This window comes from Perognathus longimembris, chromosome 1, assembly GCF_023159225.1.
Source record: "Perognathus longimembris pacificus isolate PPM17 chromosome 1, ASM2315922v1, whole genome shotgun sequence".
Taxonomy (NCBI): Eukaryota; Metazoa; Chordata; class Mammalia; order Rodentia; family Heteromyidae; genus Perognathus; species Perognathus longimembris.
Genome location: NC_063161.1, coordinates 98,505,776 through 98,533,367, shown reverse-complemented (window position 1 = coordinate 98,533,367; position 27,592 = coordinate 98,505,776). Strand labels below are relative to the sequence as shown.

General features: G+C 37.7%; 1 protein-coding gene across 2 annotated transcripts in view; it reads left to right on the top strand.

The window, feature by feature from the left end:
• The window catches only part of LOC125340999 (COBW domain-containing protein 1-like), a 41,832-nt gene extending 17,198 nt beyond the window's left edge, over nt 1–24,634 (top strand). The window contains exons 7-15 of one of the 2 annotated variants that reach the window (XM_048332976.1): nt 64–110; nt 2,792–2,878; nt 6,030–6,074; nt 13,345–13,401; nt 16,694–16,742; nt 20,473–20,541; nt 20,641–20,706; nt 23,656–23,788; nt 24,329–24,634. In XM_048332976.1, coding sequence (XP_048188933.1) covers nt 64–110; nt 2,792–2,878; nt 6,030–6,074; nt 13,345–13,401; nt 16,694–16,742; nt 20,473–20,541; nt 20,641–20,706; nt 23,656–23,788; nt 24,329–24,426 — 651 coding nt within the window. In that variant the 3' untranslated portion in view covers nt 24,427–24,634. The remainder of the gene's footprint in view (nt 1–63; nt 111–2,791; nt 2,879–6,029; nt 6,075–13,344; nt 13,402–16,693; nt 16,743–20,472; nt 20,542–20,640; nt 20,707–23,655; nt 23,789–24,328) is intronic. The other variant, XM_048332983.1, reaches the window with a different exon arrangement.
• The last annotated feature ends 2,958 nt before the right edge of the window (nt 24,635–27,592 follow it).

Here is a 27,592-nt window from a genome sequence, read left to right as displayed (position 1 = left end):
ATCCTGTTGTAGCTTTTGTACTATATAATGCAGTAATTTTTTTCAAACTTTCTTTTTGTTTAGCATTTAACAGAAGAAAAACCTGATGGCCTTATCAATGAAGCTTCTAGGTATTCATATTTAAAGTTTATATTGATTTCTACTTATTACAAAGAAAAAAATCATTCATAGGAAGCCACAAAACAAGCTAAAAAATATAAACATAAGGAAAATGTATTTTCCCCTCACAAATTTCTGCTATCTATCCATCATGGTCTGATAGCTAACATTGTATTTAAAACCATTTATGTGGGCTGGGGATATAGCCTAGTGGCAAGAGTGCCTGCCTCGGATACACGAGGCCCTAGGTTCGATTCCCCAGCACCACATATACAGAAAACGGCCAGAAGCGGCGCTGTGGCTCAAGTGGCAGAGTGCTAGCCTTTGAGCGGGAAGAAGCCAGGGACAGTGCTCAGGCCCTGAGTCCAAGGCTCAGGACTGGCCAAAAAAAAAAAAAAAAAAACCATTTATGTTATAAAGTGAAGGCTGGGCATAGAAGTTCTTTGATTTTTGAGGAATTTGAGAAATGTGAACATTGAAAAGTACTATGTTCTCAGTATCTTTGAAATTGGAGATTATTATAAAAATAAGGTTCGCTCATTTACTGCCCTGACTGCATCAGTGTTCAGTATTATTCAGAATAGGTTAAAAAACAGGGAAATGCTTTTGACACTTAAACCATTCTTAACCTAAATACTTTTATATTTCTAACTGATTTGTCTTTAGATGGATAATTATTTGTTAGTTTGCTTACACTTAGCAGATTCTTGCCATGGATGCAGAATTCAGGGTAGATAACAGCCTCTACATATGCTGCTGAATTTAACAATGAGACTCTTATCCTTGGAATTGGTATGGGTGGCCTGGTATAGACAAGAAAGATTGCAAGCAACAAGCAAGCAATTGATTCCTGATCATTTTTTGATATCTTGCTAAGTTATTTTGTAATACTACCTACTTAAATACTGAATTTTATATGTAATTATGACGCAAGCTAGAATGAACTTAAATATTGTTGTAACTCTTTCCTTAGGAAAATAGTGTAGAAAATATAGATAGGCTAAATAGAAAATAGTCAAATGTTTGTAAAAGTCAAGTGAAGATTAAAAATACAAGTCCTTCAATTTAAAGATTATGACTATTAAGGGGCTGGGAATATGGCCCAGTGGTAGAGTGCTTGCCTCTCATACAGGAAGCCCTGGGTTTGATTCCTCAGCACCACATATATAGAAAAAAGCCAGAGGTGATGCTGTGGCTGAAGTGCTGGGAGTGCTGGCCTTGAGCAAAAAAAAAAAAGAAGCCAGGGACAGTGCTCAGGCCCTGAGTCCCAAGCCCCAGGACTGGCAAAAAAAAAAGATTATGACTGTTGAAAGTGGAAGTGTGGCTCAAGTGGTAGAATGCTAGCATTGAGTGAAAAAGCCAAGCATGAATGCAAGCCCCCAGTATTGGCACATGCACAAAAATATTGCACTTGTTGGCTTATGTATGGAAATGTGAATATTCTGTCATTTTTCATATGAAATTTACCATTTTAAACAGAAAAAGATTATATATAATGCATTGAAATCTGCTTTTTCAGTGAATTAAAATTAAATTAGTTTTGAGAATTTGATTGTGATCTTTGATAGATAGCCCAAGACTAGATAAGGAACAAATTGTCCTGTGATTTGCCATGCTCTTGGTGGTTTCTACTTGTAATCATAGCTATTCAGGAGGCAGAGATCTGGAGGGCCCAGGTTCAAAATCAGCACAGAGAGAGAAGTCTGAGAGACTTCATCTCCAATTAACCAGCAAAATGTTGTACTGTAAGTGTAACTCAAGTGGTAGACTACCAGCCTGGAAGCACAAAAGCCAAGCAAATATGAGAGACCTGAGAATTCAAGCTCAGGTGGTAGCACAAAGCAAAACAAAAACAACCATCAAAATAAAGAGTGACAATATTTCCTGAAGAACTAAGGAAAAATGAAAGATCCCTTAGCTCTTTACTAGTCCTGTTAATAGAAAATATAATTTCTAATCCCTAATCATAATAATCTATTTTGTTCTATAGCATACTGCCAGCTTGCAATTTCTGTTTTATAGAGACCGAAATTTATATTTATAGTGGTGAAGAAGATGAGATCTGTATAGGATCCTAATATATCTTCTTGAGTAGTTGTTTTTAACCAAAACTATTGAGTGACTCTTTTCTCTACATTTATTTGAAATTATGGTAAATATGACAAGGAGCCTTAAAGTAGACTATCCTCAGTCTTATCACTGAATATCTAAACTGAATGCTTTTTTCTTTATTTATTATTTTTTATTTTTTGCCCGTCCTGGGGCTTGGACTCAGAGCCTGAGCACTGTCCCTGGCTTCCTTTTGTTCAAGGCTGGCACTTAACCACTTGAGCCACAGTGCCTCTTCTGGCCTTTTGTATATATGTGGTGCTGAGGACTCGAACCCAGGGCTTCATGTATATGAGACAAGCACTCTTGCCACTAAGCCATATTCCCAGCCCCCTGAATGCTTTTCTTTATGAAGAAAATAGTGAGTTGAAAATTTTTTTTTTGTAAATGTTTTGAGGCTTAGCTTCATAAAAGAGTAGTGAAATTTATCCAGTGATGAATACAGTTCATTGTTATCTGAAGAATAAGTTGAGTAGAGCCAATACTATAGAACCCTAAATATTTTTAACCGATACATTAACATAAGTAAGTTGTTATTTCTTAACATTTTCTTTTGACATCTGTTCTCTTTTTGCTGTTTTAGGCAAGTTGCTTTGGCAGATATGATTCTCATCAACAAAACAGATTTGATTTCAGAAGAGGAGTTAAACAAATTACGAACAGCTATTAGGTACACTAGATAGCAGTTGTGTGTCATATGTTTCAAAAAACACAGAAGAAAGGTTTTGGGATGTTTCACCATAAGGAGGTGACAAATGTTTGAGAAAATACATGTGTTTAATCTGACTTAAGTGTTACACAATGTATACATGTATTGAAAACATCACTTGGCCACCCCATTAGTATGTATAATTTTTATGAATCAGTCAAAATGAAATTAACTTGAATTATTTTTAAAATAAAGAGCAACCAGTAGCTACTACAAAATTCTAAGAGAAGTAAGTACCTACACGTCTACGGATTCAATATACATTTTTTTCCCTGACTTGCTCTGAAGAAACTGAAGGGTCAAGGTTACCTACCTCAGTGACTGTTGTGGGGCTACAAATATTGTTGTTGACTAGTTGGCTGTTAGGTTAATAGAATATATATATATATAATTTAATATATGGTATATATATTATTTGCCATTGCTTGCAGAATTTAATTCAAAATTTATGCATAGTCCTTTAACTTCGTCCTTTCTTTTCCTGTCTTCTCACCCTTTCCTAGCATTCAAATTTCCTTTTCCCCAACTTCACCCAAGACTGTGAATTTACTTTCCTATCAATGTATGAATGAATGTGTCTTGTTAGGTTCTCATGTTGCCAGTTTCTGAATCCCAATTTCCCCCTCCCCCATCTCTTCCAAGCAACTTTAGAGAGCTTATTTTTTTTCTTCCTCCCTCCAGACCTTTAGCAAAGTCTTTCCTGACTCAGGTAATCTCTTCCCTCATAAGCAACTGTGCCTTGTCTTTCAGCCTGCTGTAATGTCTTCACTGTCCCTGGGCAAGGTTGGTGGACATAGGTCAATGTGAATAGTACTCAACTATGGGTTGCGAGCCAGCAGTCATTTTGCTGACTGTTCTGGAGGCTCCATTCCTTCTAGAACCAAGGATGGCCATTTCAAGTGAGGTTAGGGTTCAGGGATTTTGCTTAGAATTGTTTTTTGTTGTTGTTGTTGGTTTTTGTTGTTGTTGATTGTGGGGCTTGAACTCTGGGCATGGCCGCTGTCCCCAGCTCTTTAGCTCAAGGCTAGTGCTCTACCACTTGAGCCACAGCACCACTTCTGGTTTTCTGGTGGCTAATTGGAAATAGAGAGTCTTATTGACTTTTCTGCTTGGGCTGTCTTTGAACTGTGATCCTCAGATCTCAGCCTCCTGAGTAGCTAGGATTACAGGTGTGAGCCACCCGTGCCTGGATTAGAATTGTTTTTTAAAGATCTAAGCTAGACAGACAAAGAGATATTTAGCACATTCTACTGTGTATTGTGTATCTTCGTGCACTGTGGCTCCACATTGCCATATTTGTATTTAGAGCTACTGCTGATAGCAGATTTTGACTCTTGTACTAGTTCATATAGTATAAATTACAAACTGAGTCAATAAATATAGAATTCATTCAGTGATTGCTTGCAATGATTAATGATCTTGAGAGAAATTGATAGCTTTTCTCTATATTTGGTTTTATTTTAACAGTAATATTCTTTTTTTTTTTTTTGGCCAGTCCTGGGCCTTGGACTCAGGGCCTGAGCACTGTCCCTGGCTTCTTCCCGCTCAAGGCTAGCACTCTGCCACTTGAGCCACAGCGCCGCTTCTGGCCGTTTTCTGCATATGTGGTGCTGGGGAATCGAACCTAGGGCCTCGTGTATCCGAGGCAGGCACTCTTGCCACTAGGCTATATCCCCAGCCCAACAGTAATATTCTTAAACTTTACTATAAAATGACGTTTCATGTAGAGAGCAGATAATGTTTGGATATTGTTTGAGAATATGGAGCAGGGATCTGCTAGAGTTCTAGTCCTTGGTCTGTTTCTCAGTGTTCCTAAGGATTTATTTAACCTGTAAAACAGGAATAATACCTGTCATATAAGTTTGGTTTGAGTAATATGGAGATAGTCTTGGTAAAGCTGCCTACCACATGACAGTAGGACTTTTTTTTTTTTCCTATTACTGTAGTGTAGTTTTTCTTTTTCTCTCTAGAACATGTTCCAAAGAGAAGGCTAAGTAATTTGTAAAGTACTTGGAGGGAAGTGAGAGACTTAGTTCAGAATACTGTATATGAGAAGGCTTACCTGTGAAAACAAGCTTGAACAAGTAGCACATATCTTGGGAAGGTAACTAAAGACAATGGAAGTGATGGTGTACACACAGGTAGATGAGGTGTTTGATGTGTTGCAAGTACTTTTTGGTGCCATATAGAGAACCCTTTTCCTATATTTTAGTTATGTAGTCATTTTCACAGTGTGCCTAGGGAGAAGTTGGTTATCATTAAAAATTCTGTCTGCTCATTTGAACATGAGGATTACTAGATACATAAATCTTCTTTTCTTTTCCTTTCCCCACTTTCTTCTCCATCTCCTTTCTTTGTTCCTTAGTCCCTCTCTCCCTCCTTCCATCTCCCTTTCCCTCTCCCTCTTTCCTTTTCTCTCCTTCCTTCCTTCCCTTCTTTTTTCTTTTTTCTTTTGGTGGTACTGGGAGTGAAACCCAGGAACTTGAGGCACAGGTTATGTTAAGCAAGTACTGAGCCATATCCCCTTGAAATTGTCTTTTATAAAGTGAAGGGTCTTTTTTTATTTCTTAATGTTTTTAAATTTTTAACAGCTTATCATATGTGGGATTTTATTGTGATATTTTTACGTATGCACACAGTGCACTTAAAATAGATTCACTCCTTCCATCCACCATATTCCAATTCTTCCCCTCCTACCTCCTGCCTTTGGTGGGTTTCATTTTGTCTTCGTGTGTATGTGAGTGTATGTGCCTAAAGTTTAGGGCCTTGTTTTTGTTTGTTTCACAGTAAAAGAAAAGCAGCTTTATTAGGATGATCAAAGTGAAGGATCTTTTTATACATTAGCCACCCCTTGTCTATCACTGTCCAGTACGTTTTAACATAGTGTGGTGTTTTTTTTTATTGCATGAGTGGGATATACCAGATGTATAATTTCAAGAAAAAGAGTAAACTATAAAAAAGTTTTGTTTTCGCATTTTCAGTTTTTTTCTAGCTCCAGCTATACTTTTGTTTTCTTACTTTCTATGTTAGAAGTAATGTGATTTATATTCTTTTAATAAAATGAGCATTTAGCTTTTGGCCTACTTTTACTCATTTTTTTTTTAAATTTCAGATCCATAAATGGACTTGGAAATATCTTAGAAACACAGAGATCAAGGTACATTTAAAAATTCTGCTTAAGTAGCACATGTAGTAAACAAAGCTGTTACTAATACAACTCCTCATAATTTTAATTCATTAGCATTAAATATACTTGATTATAATTTAAGATGTGGGTACATGTTAAAGTATGGAGTTGTTTTGAAATTTATTTATTTTTGATCAGTGGGGCTTGAACTCAGAGGGGCCTGGGCACTGTGTTTATTTAGCTCTTTGTGCTCAAGGCTAGCACTCTCCCACCTTGAGCCACAGTTCCTTTTCTGGTTTTTGAGTAGTTAACTGGAGATGAGAGTCTCATGGGGACTTTTCTCCTTGGTCTGGCTCAAACTGCAATCCTCAGATCTCAGCCTCCTGAGTAGCTAAGATTATAGGTATGAACTTTGGATGCTCTCTGTATGTTATTTTGATAGTCTGTGTCTTTACCTGTTTTTATAATTAAGACTACAGATCTATAGTAACACTGTGCAGTGAAGCTTTTGCTTATTAAGGAACAATAAGACTTGCAGTCAGGTGTGGTAGCATATATACATGTCATCCCAGCACATGGGAGGCTGAGGCAGGGAGGATTGTGAATTCTAAGCCAGCAGTGCCACATGATGAGATTTTGTCTTTAAGATACAAACATTCTTTCAGACTCCAAAGAAGAAATCTGGAAAACTATATTAAAGAATCTTAACTTAATTTGAGGTATTTAAATGGCTTTCTAGTGCTTAAAAAAATCTTTTCATAGTTGTAAAAAAAATTGTTGGAAAATTTCATGGGGTCTTTACCTTTAAATTCTTGATGTATTCTTTTATTAAATTTTATTTTAGGCTCTTTTCCTTTTTGTGGTTGTCATGGTTCTATTCTATGACATGTGCTTCATTTTATAAAATAGACATGCTCTTAAAATATTTTTGTAGATTGAACTGTTTTCCACCAAGTTTTGTGTCATGATGTAGAAAAACTGCTGGATTAAGATACTTTATTAAGGTCCTGCGTTTGGTGAGAAAGGGCTTAGCATCTGATATATGCCACAAGTTGCAGCCAGCAGCTCTGCGGCTCAGTGCTGGCAGCCTTGTGCCACACACTCCTGGGTTGAGAGGTACCTTGGATGTGCAGCCAGGGCCTGCCGAGAGGCCTGTCTGCTATGGCAGAGATTAGAGGTGCTGACAGACTACCAGAAGTGTTAGGTGGGAAGGCAGCAGGTGCTTGTAAGCATGAGAGCAGCTGGGGAGTGGATGTGGAATGCGTTCTCAGGAGTCACTCCTCTGCTGACAGTGAAGGAAGAATGCCCATAGAGTGAGTCCTCTGCAGGCACCATAGGCCTGGTGTGAGCAGATGCACTCCTGGAATTTCCAGTGCCATTCTATTAGTGTTGGATTATCTTAACTCATGCCAAGACATTCCTCAGCATGTTTTCTTCCTACTGCACTATACCTTGCTTCTGGCCTTCACTTTATTTTTTTTTTTTACCACTGCATACTGCTTAAATGAACTTTAAAGAATCATGTTCATAAATAACTGTTCTATTGTAAGAGCATTTCTTTAGCTTCTATTTGGAACCATATTAAATCAAGTCTATTTTATCTGCTTTCATTTTGAAAGTACCTATGTCATAAATAGAAAGGTTTGTTTCCTCTTAATTACTTTATCATGTCATAATTTTTATTTGCTATTTCTAATCTTCCTAGTAGCCTAGTTCTTATCCTTTTCCTTTCTCCCTTTCCCTTCCCCCTTTTTACCTTTATCCTTTCTCATTCCCCGTCCTGCTTTAGACAGATACTCTATCATTTGAGCTATATGCCCAGCCCTTCTTTTTTGATTTAGTTTTTTTGTGGGATAGGGTCTTAGTTTTTACCTAGGACTGGCCTTTGAATGTAATCCTCTTACTCAGGGCCTCCCTAGTATCTGGTATTACAGTTATGTATGACTGTGTTTGGCTTACATGTTGAGAATCTCATTAATTTTTGCTCAGAGTTTGCTTTGAAACATGATCTTCCTGATCTCTACCTGCTGACTAAGTAGGATTACAGACCTGAGCCATCATGCCCAGCGCTCACTTCGGCTATTTCTAACATTTGTACCAGTATAGAATAGGAAATATGCAATGATTATTACTCCAATAGGATGCAGTAACAAGAGAGTCTTTTTTTTTCCTGTTTCTCCGGTATCTGATGTTTGCCAGAAAATTTGAAAACTTAATATCTTCTGAAATTGTCTTCCCTGCAGGGAGGACTAAAGCTGGGTTAGAGTCTTTGTCTGTAAAGATCTAGCATCCATAGAACAATTTACTGTTAAGTTGTGAATCTTAGATTAAACATTCCCCAAGATTTCCTGAGGTATAGCAATTTGAGCTTCTTAGTATAGAAAATAAAGATTTACTTCTTAACAAAATATTTGAAATCACTTTGGAAGTTTACATTTAGCATTTTGTAAGTTGACAGCTGCTTTAAGCATGTGTAGGAAAGGGCTTTCCATGAGTATTTAAGATTAAGGAATAAGGACAATGAGTAGCATTGTTTTCTTGGTAAGGTTTAGAATTGATTTGGAGGCAAATCAACTTAAACTAAAGTCTATGTGGTTGCATAGACTGTAGTTTATGTGCGTCTAAGGGACCACATAGACTTTAGAAGGAGAAGTGGAAGGTTGGAAGATAGGGCATTCTTAACTTTTTTCTTTCACTTTTTCATACTTTTTTAAAAAATAGTGATTTAATTGGGTTGAACAAAGGAAAATGAAAGCCAGTTTGTTCATAATAAATTAACCAGTTCAAACTATAAAACATTCCACTGACTCCTAGGCATTTCATGGCAGATTAAGGACTTGTTATGGTTAAGGCAAAAGTTGCCTTTGAGATCAGTCATTTGTTGAAAACAGAAGCAAATAGGCAAAAGGCAACATATTAGATATCACTAATACATCACAACAGGAATATTAGAGTGCACAGGTTCTGTAGGGTTAGGAATGTGGAAAAGATTGGATCTTCCATGCTACCTGATGAAACACATGGAAAATTTTGACTGGGAAAGTGATTATCGACCTGAGTCCTAAAGAATAAATGAAAAATTTCCAGGTGACTTCCTTTGTCAGGGATATTTTCTATTCCAGGAACTTGTAAACATTTTAGGATTAGCAGGACACATGACAGTGTGTGTGTGTGTGTGTGTGTGTGTGTGTGTGTGTGTGTGTGTGTGTGTGTGTGTGTGTGTGTGTGTGTGTGTGTGTGTGTGTGTGTGTGTGTGTGTGTGTGTGTGTGTGTGTGTGTGTGTGTGTGCGCGAACATTCACATGCTAGGCTTGGAGCATGCCAAGCCTGGGTGCTGATCCTGAGCTTTTATTACCCTTTGAGCCTCAGCTCCACTTCCAGCATTTTGGTGGTTAATTGGAAATAAGAGTCTATCATAGACTTTCCTGTCCTTACTGGCTTCAAGCCATGATCCTCAGATCATAGCATCCTGAGTAGACTACAGATATGAGCCACCAGTGCCCAATGACAAATATTTTATAGCAGAGAAAAGATATGTGGTTAAAGGTGTTACCCAAAAAGATCTTGATAGTTATAACATGTTCCTTGTATTTTCTCCTGTAGGCAGCAAGGAATTAGTGAAGGCTTTAAAAATACTGTGACTTCTTTGAGGTTGACTTTCGTTTGAGATTATTCTCTGATCCTGGAAATACAGGAAGGAGAAGCAACTTGCTGGGTTGGTGGTAAAGTCAGTTTAGAAAAGGTATCTAGGTCAGTTTTGTAAACAGTTCTGAGATAAATTTGAGGTACCACTGAGTAAGGCATTTGGAGTTCAGAACTGAATTTTTAGACATCTACAGCTCGTAAATCTGGGACTGGCTGACATACTCCATTGAGAGACTCATTGAATTTTGAAAGATGTAAATGCTCCATTTATATCATTCATTTACTCTATTTCTAGAATAGCAGCTGAGGGCTGGGGATATAGCCTAGTGGCAAGAGTGCCTGCCTCAGATACACGAGGCCCTAGGTTCGATTCCCCAGCACCACATATACAGAAAACGGCCAGAAGCGGCGCTGTGGCTCAAGTGGCAGAGTGCTAGCCTTGAGCGGGAAGAAGCCAGGGACGGTGTTCGGGCCCTGAGTCCAAGGCCCAGGACTGGCCAAAAAAAAAAAAAAAAAGAATAGCAGCTGAACTTGGTACTTCTAAAAAAAAAGAAAGAAAAATGAACATTTGAAGTTTTTTTTCTTCCTTTTTATTTTCCCACTTAGTTGTAAGATGATTGCTATAAGCTTTTTTATTTTTCTTAATGTTTTGGAAAACATTTGGTATTTTTAATCTCTAAAAGAGAAAGTTAAACATATTTCACACCGTAGAAATTGGTTTTCTAATCACATGGCTCAAGTGAATGAAGCATTTTTTTTCATGTTAAAAGTTTATCAGAACTTTCATCTGGAAGTTTAGATTATGTCCTGTTATTTGCTCCATGAAAAATTTAGTGAGAGACTTAAATATTTTATTCTCTGCAGAGTGCAATAGATCAATAATAGACCAATAATCTGTTGGACCAATAAATCTACTATTGAACCTGTCAGTTTTAGAAATACCAATAGGATCTGATTTTATAAAGCTGAATTAGCTCTCAGTGCTATACTTTTTCGGACACTGTCATAGTGAAACTGTGTATTTAGGTCATTTATTAAAACTGAGTTAGATATTCACAAAATTCACATGTCTAAACTCTACTCATCAAAGCTGTTTTTCTCAGGTAGATATGATAAATGTGGGGAGAAACTCCATTTTTTTTACCTGCCAGTATAAATATTTGCTCAACTGTGAAGGTTAGATAAAGTATACTTCACGTTAAGACTGGTCTCTTAGTGAAAGTTGATACCCGAAAATTTCTTCATGGAGCATTTACTTCTTTTCTTGACCATTTTCCTAATTCAGCACGTCGAGAATGTCCAGAATTCCAAGTGTTGATGTAGTCTATTAAATAGAACTTTGGATCATTCATCTTTAATAAAATGGGAATTTTCCTACCTATGCCAAGCTCAGCACTCCTAATCTAGCAGTGTTGCAGCAAGCATGAGTGTGAGGCCTGCTGCCGAGTCCCACGTGGGCACAGCTGGTCAGCCCTAACTTAACGGAGGTAACTTGGTTTACATGTTTGGGCAGTAAGTAAATCTTGGCTCTTGCAAATGAATATTTGTTTGCTTTGCGAAAGAATATACTGAGTGTTTTGAAAGCTCCTGCAGTCTGGCTTTTATGTTTTTGTCATTTCCCTTCATTTTAGCATCATGAAGTCTGTGCTCTGCCATTTTATAGGCTTTATGTTAATATGGAAACGAGTCACTCACTTAAAAATTTACTGTTATAGACTTAAACCAAAGTTATTACTAGTTGTGATATTATATATTCTCATTTTATTTGAATTGCTGCATTCCTATTAGGGTTTAATTATTACTAAATAATTTGGGCGTGGGCTGGGGAGGATTACCAGTATCGAGGCTTGAACTCAGGGCCTGTGTTCAGCTTTTTAACTTATGGTTGATTCTCTACTACTTGAGCCACACCTCCAGTCCAGATTTTTGCTGGTTAGATAGTGTCTCTCAGACTTTTCTGCCTGGGCTGACTTTGAACCTCAGTCCTTAGGTCTTATCTTCTTGAGTAGGATTACAGGTGTGAGACACAGATGCCCAACATTTCAAAATATTCTTAAGAAAGCTAACATCTATTTAGATAAAACATTGCAAATTGGGAAGTTGTCCTCTACATGGGACCCCAGCCAAAGTCAGTGAAATCAGACCTCCATGCAAATACTGTCCTTGAGTAATTAATATCTATGCAATGGTTGTCCTACAATTGCCTTTTTATTTATTTATTTTTTTGGCCAGTCCTGGGCCTTGAACTCAGGGCCTGAGCACTGTCCCTGGCTTCTTTTTGCTCAAGGCTAGCACTCTGCCACTTGAGCCACAGTGACACTTCTGGCTGTTTTCGGTATATGTGGTGCTGGGGAATCGAACCCAGGGCCTCATGTATACAAGGCAAGCACTCTTGCCACTAGGCCATATCCCCAGCCCCCACAATTGCCTTTTTTAATTAATTAATTTATTTTTTACTGCTTAGGCTAGAAACTAGAGTCTTGAGCATGCTAAACACACTGTTAGGTAGTTTTGCCCCAGCCCCTGACACCTCAATGTGTATATACGTATTATATAAATCCTATATATATCCTATGCATTGTCCCTGAGTCTCTTTGTGTTCAAGACTAGTGCTCTACCACTTGAGCCACAACACCACTTCCAGCCTTTTTGAAGTAGTTTATTAAAGATAAGTGTCTCACAGACTTTCTTGACTGGGCTGGCTTTTAACTGGAATCCTTAGATCTCAGCCTCCTGAGTAGCTGGGATTATAGGTGTGATCCATCAGTGCCCAGTTCTCAGTATTACCTTTGATCATGAGAGGAGAAGAAAGACCAAAATTCCAAAGGTATTTGGGATGTACCTGTATACTATGACCGTTAGGCATTTATTTTGTTTCGTAGTAAGTAATAAGCTTTGTTTCTAAATAATAAGCTACTTAGAAAAACTTATGTGATTTTTAAGAGTATTTTTAAATTATAAAAATATAGTGTTCAAACTGCATGTGAATTAGATTTCAGGATTGAAAGAACCAAGTAATTTTCTGCCTAATCTTAACCATTCTCTGTCTTCATGAATTTTACATAGAAAATCTTTATTTCTTGCCTGTCAATTTTATACATTTCCTCAAGTAATGTAATGTATTGATTAGATCTTTTCGGGGGTAGGGAAAGAATTGGGGTTTGAACTCAGGGCCTGAGGCTTGCTAGGCAGGTGTTTACTGCTAGGTCACCCCCTCCATTGTCCCTTGGGTTTTTTTGTTTGTTTGTTTTTGTGCTGGTTATTTTTGAGATGTGATCTTGCTTCCTGCCCAGGTACACACTTGGACCATGATCTGCCTATTTTAGGCTTTCTGTCTTAGGTAGAATGAAAGGTAACTATGGCCTGCCCAGATACTTTCCTGGGAGATGGAATCTCTTAGGCTTTTCTGCCCTGGCTAGTCTGGAAGTGCTATTTCTCTAATCTCACCCTAACACATAGCTTAGGATAGCCTATCTATTAGTGAAGATGGGAGTCTGCCTCCCATCTAGCTAGAATTACAGTCATGAACTACCAGTGCCCAACTCCAATTTAAGTTTACATGTTCTTATAAAAGAATTTTAAAGTTTTTTTTCCTTGATTAATTGAAAGTTTTTCATATCATTTTCAAATGTTCACATAAGTTTTCTTCCTTTTAGAGTTGACCTCTCAAATGTATTAGATCTTCATGCCTTTGATAGTCTCTCTGGAATAAGGTATGTTTTATATTTCCAACATTTTTAATGTAGCTTATGTTTTATAGGAATGAGTTATATAAGTTCATCCTTTGTTAAGCTTTGTCATTCCTTTGGCATATAATTCATTGTTTTAATTGTTAATTGGTTATTTGGAAATCACCTTGTGCTTCCTATGAAAATTATGTTAATGAAGTTCAGAGAGGCAAGAAGATCACAGTTGGAGGATAGCATGGGCTGCATAATGAGACCTTGTCTCAAAAAACAAATTATAATGCAATGGTAAGTCATCTTACCATCATTGATACTTCTATACCAAACCACTAATACTTCTATGGAAACATGCATGAAGTAACATAGAAAACTTTAGTTTTTGGTGTTCCTTTCCCCTAAGTGGTAGATGGCCTTCTACTACCTCTTCCTGGGACAAACTTTTTGATAAAAGGAGGGAAGGAAGAATATGCTTGGGTATCAGTATCTTTTTAAAATTGTAAGATGAACCTACAACCTGAGTCCTCTTCCTTAACAGACTTTTAAGTGCACACAGTACAGGATTGATAAGTAAAGGTATGATTATATGCATCAGAGCTGAAGAACTTACTGAAATTTAGGCTCCCTCAAAAAGAGCTTCCTCTCTCTGCTCTGGCATCTACTGTTCTAGTCTCTGCTTCTGTGGGGTTTACTACTTTAGTGACCTGATGTAAGTGGAACCATGTAGTAGTTGTGCTTCTGTGACTGCTTATTTCACTCGATGTCATGTCCTCAGGTGTGTTTGCATTATCCTCAAAGGAGAATTTCCTTTTACTTTCAGACTGAATAACAGTACACTTTCATCTATACCACATCTGCCTTAACCATTCATTCATTGATGGACAGCCACATTTTAGTATTTCCAATGATGCATGTGATGAGTATCTTTTTAAGTTTCATGTGTGTCTACCCATACAAGATGGAAAAGATACCTCTCTTGACTATTTTGAATTGGCAAGCAAATTTGGTTACTTGTGGCTGTGGTAGTAATTCTGTACCTGTGCTGCCTAATTCGTGCTCATTTATACATCTGTTGAATATTGCTGTAGCCTCAGAATTACACCGAACTCTTACACAAACTTTTCTGTTTCTAAGGTAGAAATGACCCTAAGCATAAACTTACAGTCTTCCTTCTTAGTTTTTGCTTTACTAGGGAGATAATTGGCCAAAAGTGTGTCTTAAACAGTAAGAGCGGGTGAGTTACCCACTTCTGAAATGGCCACATGTCTCACCCAGTCTAGCCTTTCATCTTATTGATCTTTTTTTTCTTTTATGAGCAAACTACATAAAGTACATTTTACCTGAGTACTTAATGCTGTGTGAGCAATTGGCCACATTCCTTACTTTGACCCTTCACATCTGGCTGGGGCTGTATCATTTTGTTTGAAGCAAGGAGCTATTTTCTTGGTTACAGACCTCGTGATACATTTAGATGTGTTTACATGGGAGAGAGGATGAAATAATATTGCCTTAAAGTTGCCTTTCTTTTTTTTTTAATCTTTACATGCTAAAATTTTATTTTTTTCTTATTTATTGTCAAAGTGATGTACAGAGAGGTTACAGTTTCATACATTAGGCATTGGATACATTTCTTGTACTGTTTGTTACCTCCTAAACAAAAAGTTGCCTTTCTTAAACCACCTTTTTTCTACTTTGTCATTTACTATAAAACACCCAATGATTTCTTAGTTGAACTTGTTTTCCCCTTTGTTTTGTTCCTTAGTAATTTATTCATTCAAAAAGATTGTAGCATGAAATTACTTCCTGTTTTGATATTCAGAGTATCAATTTTTGTTTTTCCTTTTGCTGTAATTTTCTCCACTAAGGGTGGAGAGCATCCACCTCCTTATGTTGTTTGGCATTTTTACTTGGGAAAGAAAAGTTGTTCCATCTTAAGATGAAAAGAACTAAATTTAATTTTTACAGAACAAAATGATTTATGTTGACAACACTAAACTATTTCAGATTTTTCTTTTTTTATTAGTGTGAACACAAATTACTAGAAAATTATATACTTTGCAGGTGTCTGAAATGGGGGTTCTGATTCACAAATTCTAGCTATTGGTACTTGCCCACTAGACTTCAGTGCCCTTTACATTATTTCTGTGATAGAGAATATTGAAGGACACAGAATCCTGAGACTTGCTGGGAACTAAACTTAAATATTCCTTGTTAAATTTTCTACATTTTACTTGCATATGAAGTGGTATGCACATTAACCAGTAATGAGTGTTGCACAGGAAATATGGAAAAAGTGTGGGAATTTACAGTTATTTTCTTCTATCTTTCTACACTCATTGAGAACAGTTATGCTGCTTTAGTACCAAGTAAACTATTTGATGGAATCCTCACCACTGTAGATAAGGCCTTTGAATAACTTTCTTTGCACTCAGCTGCCAAACCAGAGAATCCTTTGCTGAGCAACCAGCTGGGAGGGATTTAATTTGACACTTTCTCTATTAAGACCCCCCCAATGAGACTAATTCCCTCCAACAATTCCTTTCCCTTTCCTAAACTTGCTGTTACTAATTTACCCCTTGCTGATCTTCAACATAAAACATCTGCAAGGTTTTAAGTCCTTTTTCCCCTCCCATATTGTCCCCAGCAGTGTGGAAACATAGGCTACAGTTGTTATGGTTGTAATTTGTTCTGCCATATTAATTTTTGGGCCCCTTCCATATCAGAGCAATGCATTCTTGGGATTCTGACTTTGTTTTCCCTTAACCTAACTAGTAACTGGCTATATAGAAAATTTGTATTTATGAATTTTGTTTGTTCTTTACTAAGTAGATAGGTTCAAGAAAAACTTTAATAAAGAAAAACTTACCCTTCTGAAGTTCTCTGCTAGAATTATTTTCTGTTAGGAAGCTAGAAGCTTTGAGCAGTACTAAAGAGGAGATACACACACATAATATAAAATACATAAATAGTACATATTTATATACAGTATAATAAGATATGTGTCATAAAATTAATATATATTTCTAAGCCTGCATGGACATATTGGAATTCTAAAGCAATTTACTGATAGAGTTGACCACATAAAAGTGTCATGAAAAGGTTGGCTTTTCATTGTGTATTTTTGCCCATGAGTTTGTATTTTATAGTTTTTTTTTTTTAGATGTTAGCTTTTCTCTGTTAGAATGTGATCAGTATGAAGAATTGGTACTATGGAATAGATTCATTTGTGGAATTTCTCTTATTTGGCTTTATGTTTCTGAGTTATTTGAATAAGTTTAAATTATGTATATTTAAGTCTGAACTTAGAGTCATTTCTTCTTAGTTTGCAGAAAAAACTTCAGCATGTCTCAGCAGTACCTCATCTTGATCAGGTAAAAAAAAATCTTACGAATTGTTTTATTAAGTCTTTCTAAAATTTTAATTTTGCCATCAGTTATAGTTCTTTTTAAAAATTCCTCTCTTGTATTTTTGGTGGTACTAGTGTTTGAACACAGGGCCTCCTATTCAATCAGCTTCTTTGCTCATCTGGTGTTCTCCCCCGTGGGCTCCACCTCCAGAGTGGCATTTGCTGGTTGTTTTGGAAATGGAGCCCCTCATACATTTTTGTCCAGGCTGGCCTCAATCCATGTTCCTCTAGATCTCAGTCTCCTGAGTAGCTAGGATTACAGGTGTTAATTATCAGTTCCTGGCTTGGGTTGATGGTTTTCATAATTTTGAATACTTTAGAGATTATCCAGTTCAGGTTTTTAACACATAAAGGAACTCATCAAACAGAATTGTTTAGAATCTTAGGAAATCTTGCTCTCTAGCTTCTTAACCTACCACTCACCATTTTTTTTTTAAAATCAGTTCTTGTGGTGGGAATTTCTACCTAAAATCAGCCTCAGAGCTCTATCTGGATTCTGTTTAGTCTATTTTGAACAAGGTGATTAATGAAAAGTCTGGTACATGAATGATATATTTAAATAAAAATTAACTTAAGTTTCACCTTTATGTAGTGCTATAAATTTGAACTTTATAAAGGGTTTTCATATTCTAAAATGCAGATCCCACATGTAAGATGCTTAAGTGAATAAGTGTATTTCTACTGTCCCCATACTCTGTTAAGCAAGTCATAGATGGCAGAGCTTTGGAACAATTCCTTTGTTCCATTTAAGAAACAGTGAGGAACCAACTGGGTGCTGGTGACTCATACCTGTAATCGTAGCTACTCAGGAGAATGAGATCTGAGGATCGAGGTTCAAAGCCAGTCCAGGCAGAAAAGTCCCTGTGAGACTCTTATCTCCAATAAACTACTCAAAAAATGGGGAAGTGGCACCGTGGCTCAAGTGGTAGAGGACTAGCATTGAGTACAGAGAGGCTTAGGGACAGCAACTAGGTCCTGAGTTCCAGCCTCAGGACCAGAAAAATGAAAAAAAAAAAAAACAAAAAACCCCTACCAGTGACAAGAAAAGGACTTGAATGAGCACTATACTTTGTTTTCTGTCTCTGGAAGCTATTTTTCAGTTACTGTGTCATTATCAGTTGTAATGGGACCCAAGATAATATTAGCCACATATTTATTTGGCTCTTTTTTCTTTTTTTGTATTGGATTTGAACTCGGGACCTTGTACCAGCCCTCTACGCTGAGCCCCCTCCCCCCCACTTTTTTTGCACTGAATATTGTGAGATATAGTCTTTTCCTTTTTGCTTAGGCCTATGCTTCTATTTTGCTTCCCAGCATAGCTAAGATGACCAGTGTAAGCTATTGTGTCAGGCTTCATTAAGAGGAAGTCTTGTGAAGTTTTTGCTTGGGCTGGCCTGAATTAAGATCCTCCTGATCTCAACCTCATGAGCAGCTAAGTTTACAGACATGAGCCAACATGACTATTTATAAGGAGCTCTACCTTCATGTTTGTGGAAAGCGAGAAATTTATCTTAAAAGTGCCTGAGAGAAAGTCTTCGGCAGAATTTTGGGGAAAAAATGAAATATTGATGATCCTCATCATACAGAGGAACTTCAAGTACATTCTTACTTAGCTTCTGGGTGAAGAAAGAACACTAGGAATCAAGGATTAAGCATGAAAATATGATGCTGACAAGATCTTTTCATTTCCAGTGTCTATATCCACAGTGTCTTGAATGTAAGCCATTTACAGTGTCTTTGTAGCATGAGTTGAAATGCTTTCACAAGCATTACATACATCCTTGAATGTAAATCCTTCATTACACAGCACAGGCTTGCTATGTGATGGGTGTTCAGTGAATATGTATCAAAAGACTGAAAAGCTGAGACTCTCAAATGTGGATATAGTTCAGAATCACTTGTGGAATTTAAAATTTAAAAAAGGTCCCTATTCCTCAAACCTTTAGGAATGGGGCTTGCATATGTGCATATGAATGTGTATTTTTGACATTTTATTGTAGAAATTTCCAAAGATTAATGAAAGTAGAGAGAATAATAAAATAGACCCCCTTTATGCATGAGCCACTCAAATGTTGTCTACGTTTGGCCAGTTTTATTTCAACTATCCTCTCAACATTCCTTTGCTAGCATTTACAGTATAGTATCTTGAACATTACACTTCAGACATACATGAAAGTAGAATAGTATAATGAACCTGCATATTCTCATCACCCCAGAATGTGTTGAAGCAAATCGCAGACATGATGTCATTTTGCCAGCAAATAGGGCATGTATATTTTCTTAAAGTTCTGCAGTGACTCTGGTACACTCTCCTCCTTTAGATTGATTAACCCAGCTTTTCAATGATTGAGATGAGGCCATTTTGCCTGAACTGGCCTCCAATGGATGCCCTTCTGATCTCCCCCTCTCAAGTAGCTAGGATCATGGGTGTAAGCACTATTCCCAGTAAATTTTATGGTTTTGAACCCAGGGCCTTGCCTTTGTCAGGGTAGACTCTGCTGCTTGAGCCATGCCCTTTGCTTCTGGTTCTTTAGAGTTGGAGATTTACAAAGGTCAAGAGGATAATTCCATCTCCAAGTCTATATTCTATAAATATTGTCCACGTTTTAAGCTAATGAAGACATCATGCTATTGATCTCCTCTCTCCATTTCACTTAGCATATTCTAGCTTAGAGACAAAAAGAACCTTTCCTTTCCTCCTCCCCCTCCTCCCCCTCCTCCCCCTCCTCCCCCTCCTCCCCCTCCTCCCCCTCCTCCCCTCCCCCCCACCCCCGCCCTGGGGCTTGAACTCATGGCCTGAGCACTGACACTGAACCTCTTTGTGCCCAAGGCTAGACTTGGGCCACAACACCACTTCCAACTTTTTCTGAGTTATTTGAGATAAGAATCTCACATACTTTCTTGCCCAGGTTGGCTTCAGATCGAGATCCTCACACCTCAGCCTCCTGAGTAGTGAGGATTACAGGCATGAGCCACTGGAACCGGCAGAACCTTTCCTTTGTTGTTGTTTTTGATTGTTTTTTGGTGCTGAGGATTAAACCCATGACAAACACTCTACCGGTGAACTATCTTCCAGCCCTTGGTTTTAGTTTTCTTTTTTATTTTCTCATTTATTTTAAAAAATCATCTTTAAGTAGTTGCACAAGGGATTTTAGTTCAACAAGTCAGTTTATAAAATGGATCTTGATCAATTTACCTCCTCCTTCTATCTTTCTCCTCCATTTTTCTCAACTCCACTCATACCATCAATTCACTTGTTTCCATTTGGATCCTAAGAAAATGAAATGATACTTTTGCCCTCTGAGTAGTTAATTTTTCTGAGCCTCATTTCCCCACTTAGGAAATGGAAGCAATTAGCTTAGTCAGGGTTATGGTGAAGAAATAAGTAAAAAGATGACATGAGATGACACGGGCAAGAATGTCTGCTGGAGATAGTGAGTACACTAGATGCCATGTTCCTTCCTATTGCTGGGTTCCAGAGAGGGCTGGACAATGCATACCCTCTCATGCAAAGTCTTCCTCTTAAGTACTAGCCTACTCATCTATTCTGCTGGACATGGAAAATGGAATTGCTAATTCCAACAGTCACACGTACAGAAAAATGCAGTGAATATATATTCATAGGCAACATGAAATTCCCTAAGTATGTTCCTTGTTTATACTCTGATAAAAATTATTGATCTTTTGATTCACAGAGTATTCTTACAGTCACCTTTGAAGTACCAGGAAATGCCAAAGAAGAAAGTCTAAATGTATTTATTCAGGTGAATGCAATTTTTGACTGATTAATGATTCATCAGCTGTTTTGTTGCATAGTAGCATTAGTGACAGTTGGTCTTATTAAAATATGTCACTTGGTGCAGAATCTCCTGTGGGAAAAGAACGTGCGAAACAAGGACGACCGCTGCATGGAGGTCATCCGACTGAAGGTACGAGTGCTATGCTCCTATGGACTTTGGGACAAAGTACTTTTGTGGCTGGTATATAAAAAAAAAAAATCACATTTAGTTTCAGTACAAATAACCGTGGTCTGCTTTCATTTTTGTTACCTCCACTGATGAAAGGCAGGTTTAGAAATTACTGCAGAAAACATGATTTATTCGTGTTGCAGCTAAAACATCATGACCTTTGAATGTGAGTCCCTGCTCTGTATTTCCAGTGTCCTGGCTTGTGAAATCCACTCAGTCAAAACTTTTTTCCTCTTGCCACACAGATCGGTCAGGTAGAGAAAACTCGGTTTATTTTTTTAAGAGAGCTTCATTTAACAGAGAAATGATTTTGAAAATCCCCCCACTGCTGCACCTTATGCTTCTTGATGCATTTAGCAGACACTAAACATTTGTCATGTGCTATACAAAGTTATACAAAGTACTAAAAGAATACTTGTTCTGTGTTACACTTATTCATAATGCTTGACATTTGGGTATGCATATCACCAAAGGTGTTTTTCCTAGGAGACAATGGTTCTAGGTGTGCGCTTAACTAGTTGGCAATCATTTGAGTATGTACTTTCATGGCTGTGTGTGTGTGTGTGTGTGCGTGTGCGCGCGTGTGCGCGCGTATACAGTTTCCAATGCTGTTAGGAACTAGATTTTCTCTGAAGTTAGCACCAACTAGTTGCTAGAATGACAGAGGACGAGATGTAGGGGAAACCATTTCAACTTGGACTTTCTCCCTCCCTGTGCTGGCTTATTCTAAGTTTGTTCTGCAGAGCAGCTCAAAGAATCTTAGGCTGCTTCCCCAACATTCCCTCTCAGAGGCCCAGAAGCAGATCCTGAAGCTACCTCTGATGACACCATTACTGACATCACAGGATTGTATGTGGAAGACTACATTTCTTTCTCCTCTGCTTCTATCTTCTAGTACTGCATGAAAAACAACATTCATGCTGCTGCCAGAACCTGTGTGGAGTGCTGAAGCTCCTTGTGTGTTCTCCCACGTTGTATCTTGTCCTTACCTGTGTGACAGTTTTTCAGTTGTCCTCTTCAGGTCTTTCTTTGGCCTTCATTGTGCCACAACACTGAGGGATTCTGGGAGAAAAACAGTGTATTCTTGGTCTTTCTTCATTTTCCTGTTACCAGGTATTAGAACTAGCACCATCACTCTAGAGGGAAGGGGTGGTAGCACCCTTGTCCTGTGTGCAGGAAGTCCTGTGTTCAGTCCCCAGCCTCCATCTCCAGTTAACTTCAGTCACAGCTAAATGCTTTATAATAAAGTCTTGGTATAAGTAACACAAAAATGAAGCTATAAAAATTCAAAACCAAAAAGCAGAACACAAAACTGGACATTGGAAAAGAAAACCAGGAAGGAAATACATTAAAAATACACAAAAACTGTGTGGCAGCAATAACTGAGTGGTTTATCTTCAGCCATTTAAAAAAATGTATATATAGTATATGTATGTAAAAAACATTGCTTCCGTAATTAATTTCATCCTCATAGGAGCTAGTTTATCAGATAAAATTTGTTCTCATTTTTATAAATGAATACAAAGTGAACTTTTATCCATATATTATCATAACTTTTTATTTCATAATTATCTAAAATTCATTAATTGCAATTTATTTCCAAAACAGTTAATTACCCAAATCCTTTAATTTCTCAAAAATTCATGCTAAATCTGTGAAAGAAGTATAAAATCTTTAAAAGCGGAACAATTAATAAGATACATCATGACATGCTTTTTGTGAGTGTATGTGATATGCAATGTTGAAAGAACATTCCAATATATATTTATTTTACTATTAATAAAAGGGTGCTGGGGGGGCTGGGGATATGGCCTAGTGGCAAGAGTGCCTGCCTCGTATACATGAGGCCCTGGGTTCGATTCCCCAGCACCACATATACAGAAAATGGCCAGAAGTGGCGCTGCGGCTCAAGTGGCAGAGTGCTAGCCTTGAGCAAAAAGAAGCCAGGGACAGTGCTCAGGCCCTGAGTCCAAGGCCCAGGACTGGCCAAAAAAAAAAAAAAAAAAAAGGGTGCTGGGCACTTGTGTCTCACACCTAGCTACTCAGGAGGCTGAGATCTGAGGATTGTGGTTCAAAGCTAGCTTGGACAGGAAAGTGTGAGAAACATCAAAATGCTAGAAGTGGAGATGTAGCTCAAGCCTTGAGTTGAAAAAAGCCAAGTGAGAGTGTGACACTTGTGAGTTCAAGCCCTGGTACCAGCACACACAAAAAAGAATGAGCTGTGGGCTGGTGGCTTACACCTGTAATCCTAGCTACTCAAGAGGTTGAGATCTGAGGATCCTGGTTCAAAGCCTGCCTGGGCAGCAAAGTCTTTGAAACTCATCTCCAATTATCCACCAGAAAACTGGAAGTGGAGCTGTGGCTCAAAGTGGTAGAATGAGCAAAAGAACTCAGGCACAGCGCCCAGGTTCTCAGGTCAAGCCCCCTGACTGACAAAAAGAAAAAGGGAAAGGGATTGTTGGGTCTACAAATGGAGAGATAAATGTTGGTGTATACAGTCATGATATCTAATGGGCATATGTGAAAATGGAGCTAGGTAACTTGAGGGCTAGGTGGAGCTGAGATAGATAGGTTAAGGGAGAATGATGGAAGAAAGGCTGACACTGATCAAGATGTATTCCATTTGTACAATCCTGTATTGAAAGCTCTTTGAACAACTCTTTCAGGATAAGAAAAAAATCTGTAGAAAACATTAAGAGATGATTTTTGTAAAATGTATGCACATAAAAACTTTTTATTAGAAATTTCATAAACTGTTTTTCAGTGTACAAAATACTGTAATGAAATAATTGTGCAACCTCCTTGTAAGTTTCTGCTTTGAAAAAGAATAGCAGAAATTAATCCATGCACACACACTGCTCTTTCTGCTTTTGAATTTGAGCTGGGGCTGACTTATTGTTCTCCTTGGAGCAGGGACTGGTGTCTCTCAAAGACAAACCACAGCAGGTTATCCTCCAGGGGGTCCATGAGCTCTATGACCTGGAGGAGACGCCCCTGAGCTGGAAAGAGAACAGCGAAAGAACAAATCGATTGGTCCTTATTGGTAAGTGATAAAGTGTAAAGTTTCTAAAGCACAATAAAAGCAAATTGGAAAACTGAGTATGGCAGTCCCAGCATGTGGGAGGCTGGGTGGGAGAACTGAATTTAAAGCCTGTCTGGATTACACACCAAGACTCTCTCAAAAACAAAAACAACAAAAAACAAACCCAGTAGATGACATAGAGTGCTCAGTAGTATTCTCTTCTTTTGTAACTAATTAAGCCTAGTCTTAATCACCTGATAGCATTCCAAAGAGCTTTTTAGGCCTTTTACTCTTCTTTAAGAACTTGCAGAAAAGTGGACATTTTCCAAGCATTACATTTAAGACTTAACTAAAAAGTTAAAGAAGGAATAATTGAATTGCTGTTGTTTTTGTAAATTTCTGAAGATCACTGAGTGTTTAGTACTCTGGAATTGCTAGATAAATTGTGTCATTTTAATAAGCATAATATCATTAAGTATTTAATACTCGGGAATTGATAGATGAACTATGTCCTGTTAATAAGGAGAAGACAATCACTCTGTACTTTTGTCTTGTTTGCAGGCAGGAATTTAGATAAAGATATCCTTAAGCAACTGTTTATCACTACAGTGTTGGAAACAGAAGAGCAGTGGACCTTGGAAGATCCCTTTCGTCCATAGCACTGTGGACATTCTTGTGAACAGGACTGGCTGATGAAAAGAAATCAGGATGTTTCTGGCTGCTGTATTTTAACCAGCTCTTCTCATTACTTCTTCACTGAAGTCCAATGTACTTGAAATTGTATTTATTTAACAGAATACATAAAATTTCAGTAAATCAATACTGTAAAAACATTTGGCACTCATATAATAAAATACATTCTCTGAATTTGTTTTTAGAGGCAGTGTTTCACAAAAATTCCATAATTCATTTTGAAGTTTTAAGTGTGCTGATCTTCTCACCCATCATTATTTGTAATAATGATGGTCAAAGGTTCTTCAGTATTTTCATTTTCCCTTGGAACTTTACAGGGATATAATCATATCTTGTTATTAACAAAAGTTTTTAAGGCAAGTATTTTCATTGTTAAGTAAACAACTGTTTACTGTCTAGAGATTTTAAAGTGGAAGAAAAAGCTCATAATTAGTGCTGAACTGTACTTTTATAATATATTTGGAAGATTCCAATAGTAGAGCTTTAAGTAGATTTTACTGCTGGTATTAAATTCATATTGATTATTTTGGAGTTCTTTAGGTCTCAGGTTTTCTTAGATTTTAGCTAAGAAGTGATGCATTGTAAGCTACCATCTACAGAAAATTTTTTGAAATAACAATGGGTTTCATCATGGCAATTCCATACCTGTGTAATGTACTTCAATCTTGCTCATTCTTCCCCTTACTCTCTGAGCTCTTTCCCCCTCTCAGTAGACCCCTTCCTCTTCACAAATAGTTCCCCACTCTCATACCTTTTTTTGTTATTTGTTTGATATTTCCAAACAGAAGCGCCAGAGATAATACTTTAGGTACTGGGGTTTACTTAGGACATCACACTTGCTAGGAAGGTACTCTGCTCTTTGAGCCGACGGAGGCAAAATTTGAGGTAATTTTGCTGAGGATAAAGCCTTATGTTTTTGTGTGGGACCAGGTCACTTTCCAAGTAGCTAGGATCCACTTGTGAGCCACCATGCCCAGATATTTTCGGTGAGATAAGGGTCCTGTTAACAGCCTAGGTTGACTTTGAACCAAAATCCTCCTGATCTTTGCCTTCCCAGTAGCCAGAATTGCAGATATGATCTATACTCACTCTTCTTTTACCATCCTACTTTTAAAAAATGGAGAGTACTTATATGAGACAAAAATGTGTGGTGTTTGTCTTTCTTTTTAGTCTTTTTGCTTACCAAAATGATCTCCAGTTCCATGCATTTATCTGCAAATGATGGAGTTCTCCATTGTATACTATTCTACATTTTCTTTATCCACTTGCTGGCAACTAAGCTGATTCCATAATTTAATGCTCTATTAAACATGGGTGTGCATGCAGGTATGCTGAGTTAGATTCATTTAGTGTATACTGAGAGGTGATATTGATGTATTACATGGTAGTTCTAGTTTTAGTTTTCTGAGGCTCCCTCACATTGATTCTATAGTGGCTGCACTAATTTAGATTCTCATAACAGTTTGAACTATATAAACCCTCCCCACCCCAATCCAGGGCAGCATTTGTTGTTTATTTTAGTGAGAATAGCCATTTGACTGGGTTGAGATGGGTCTCAATATAGTTTTGATCTGTATTTCTCTGTTGGTTAAAGATGGTGATCATTTTCTTCATTTATATATTGGTCACTTATCTCTGCTTTTGAGAACAATCTGTTCAATGATACCCACTTATTGATTGGATTGGCTCTTAGCATTTAACTTTTGGGGTTCTTTATGTAGTTTGGATATTAATCCTCTGCCAGATGTATAGCTGACAAAAAAATTCCATTTTGTAAACCATGAATTGTGTTGTAGAGGCTTTTAATTTGATGCAATCCTATTTGTCAGTTCTTTTTTTTTGCCAGTCCTGGGCCTTGAACTCAGGGCCTGAGCACTGTCCCTGGCTTCTTTTTGCTCAAGGCTAGCACTCTGCCACTTGAACCACAGCGCCACTTCTGGCCGTTTTCTATGTATGTGGTGCTGGGGAATCGAACCCAAGGCTTCATGTATACGCGGCAAGCACTCTTGCCACTAGGCCATATCCCCAGCCCTATTTGTCAGTTCTTGCTCTGATTTCCTAAGCTATTGGAGTCAGTCCTATTCCAGAAGTTGATATCCTAAGAAAATATACATATACATTTAGACAATTAATTATTTTATATAAATCATTGGTGCGTACATGGTCAAGAACTCAATTTTCTTCTGTTCCTTCTACATGCCTACTCATACAACTACAATCAAATTTAGAAAAAGTTAGGGAGAATTTGATGAAGAGCTTTCACAACCTAATAGTTGATGTCAGAGAAGGTTAGTAAAGGAGCCACATCTATGTGTTTTGAGTGATTGTCCTGTTGGAAGTGGAGGACTCATTGATTAAATTATCTTGTTTTTCACCATTGTATTCTTTGGCATCTACCAGCATGCTTGCTGTTCCTGAACTTCTTTCACTTTTGTAATTAAAAATAACTTCTCTATACTCACCCAATTGCTTCTGAATCCATTCTTCTTTTGCTTATGTTTGAGAAACTGCCCTTAATTGTGTGGCAATGGATTGTTCAATGGAAAGCTAATTTTTTAAAGCCAAATCTAGGCTTTACTTCTAGCTTTGCTGCTTTGAGTATTTACTTTGTCTAAAATTGGATCATTGATAATATCAACCATTGAAGCATTAAATGCACCCCCACCCCCACCCCTGTCATACCTGGTCTTGAACTCAGGGCCTCAAACTCTCAGCTTTCTTGCTCACAGCATTTTTCCACATGATATATGCCTCCCGCCCAGCTTTTTGCTGTCTATTGTGGAGATTAACTCTCTTCAGCTTTTCTGCTGGGGCTGGCTTTGAGCTAAGATCCTCCAGTATCGTCTGCTGAGTAGCTAGGATTCCAGGTGTAAGGCACCCATGCCTGGCTTTCATTCAGTAGGTTTTTAATGCGCCCAGGTACTGGAACGTAGCAGAGCCTACATAAGAGTCTTATTCCTGAAATTTTATAGTTTTTATAATGACACAATAACGTGCTTTGGCAAATAAGTGCCTAGATCGATTTGTTTCTCGTTTGGCCATGAAAAACATACAATGAATTGTCCTGTTGTTGGGGAAGGCATTTGGAATAAAAATCTAAACTCTTTGTATTTGTAATATTCATGAATATTT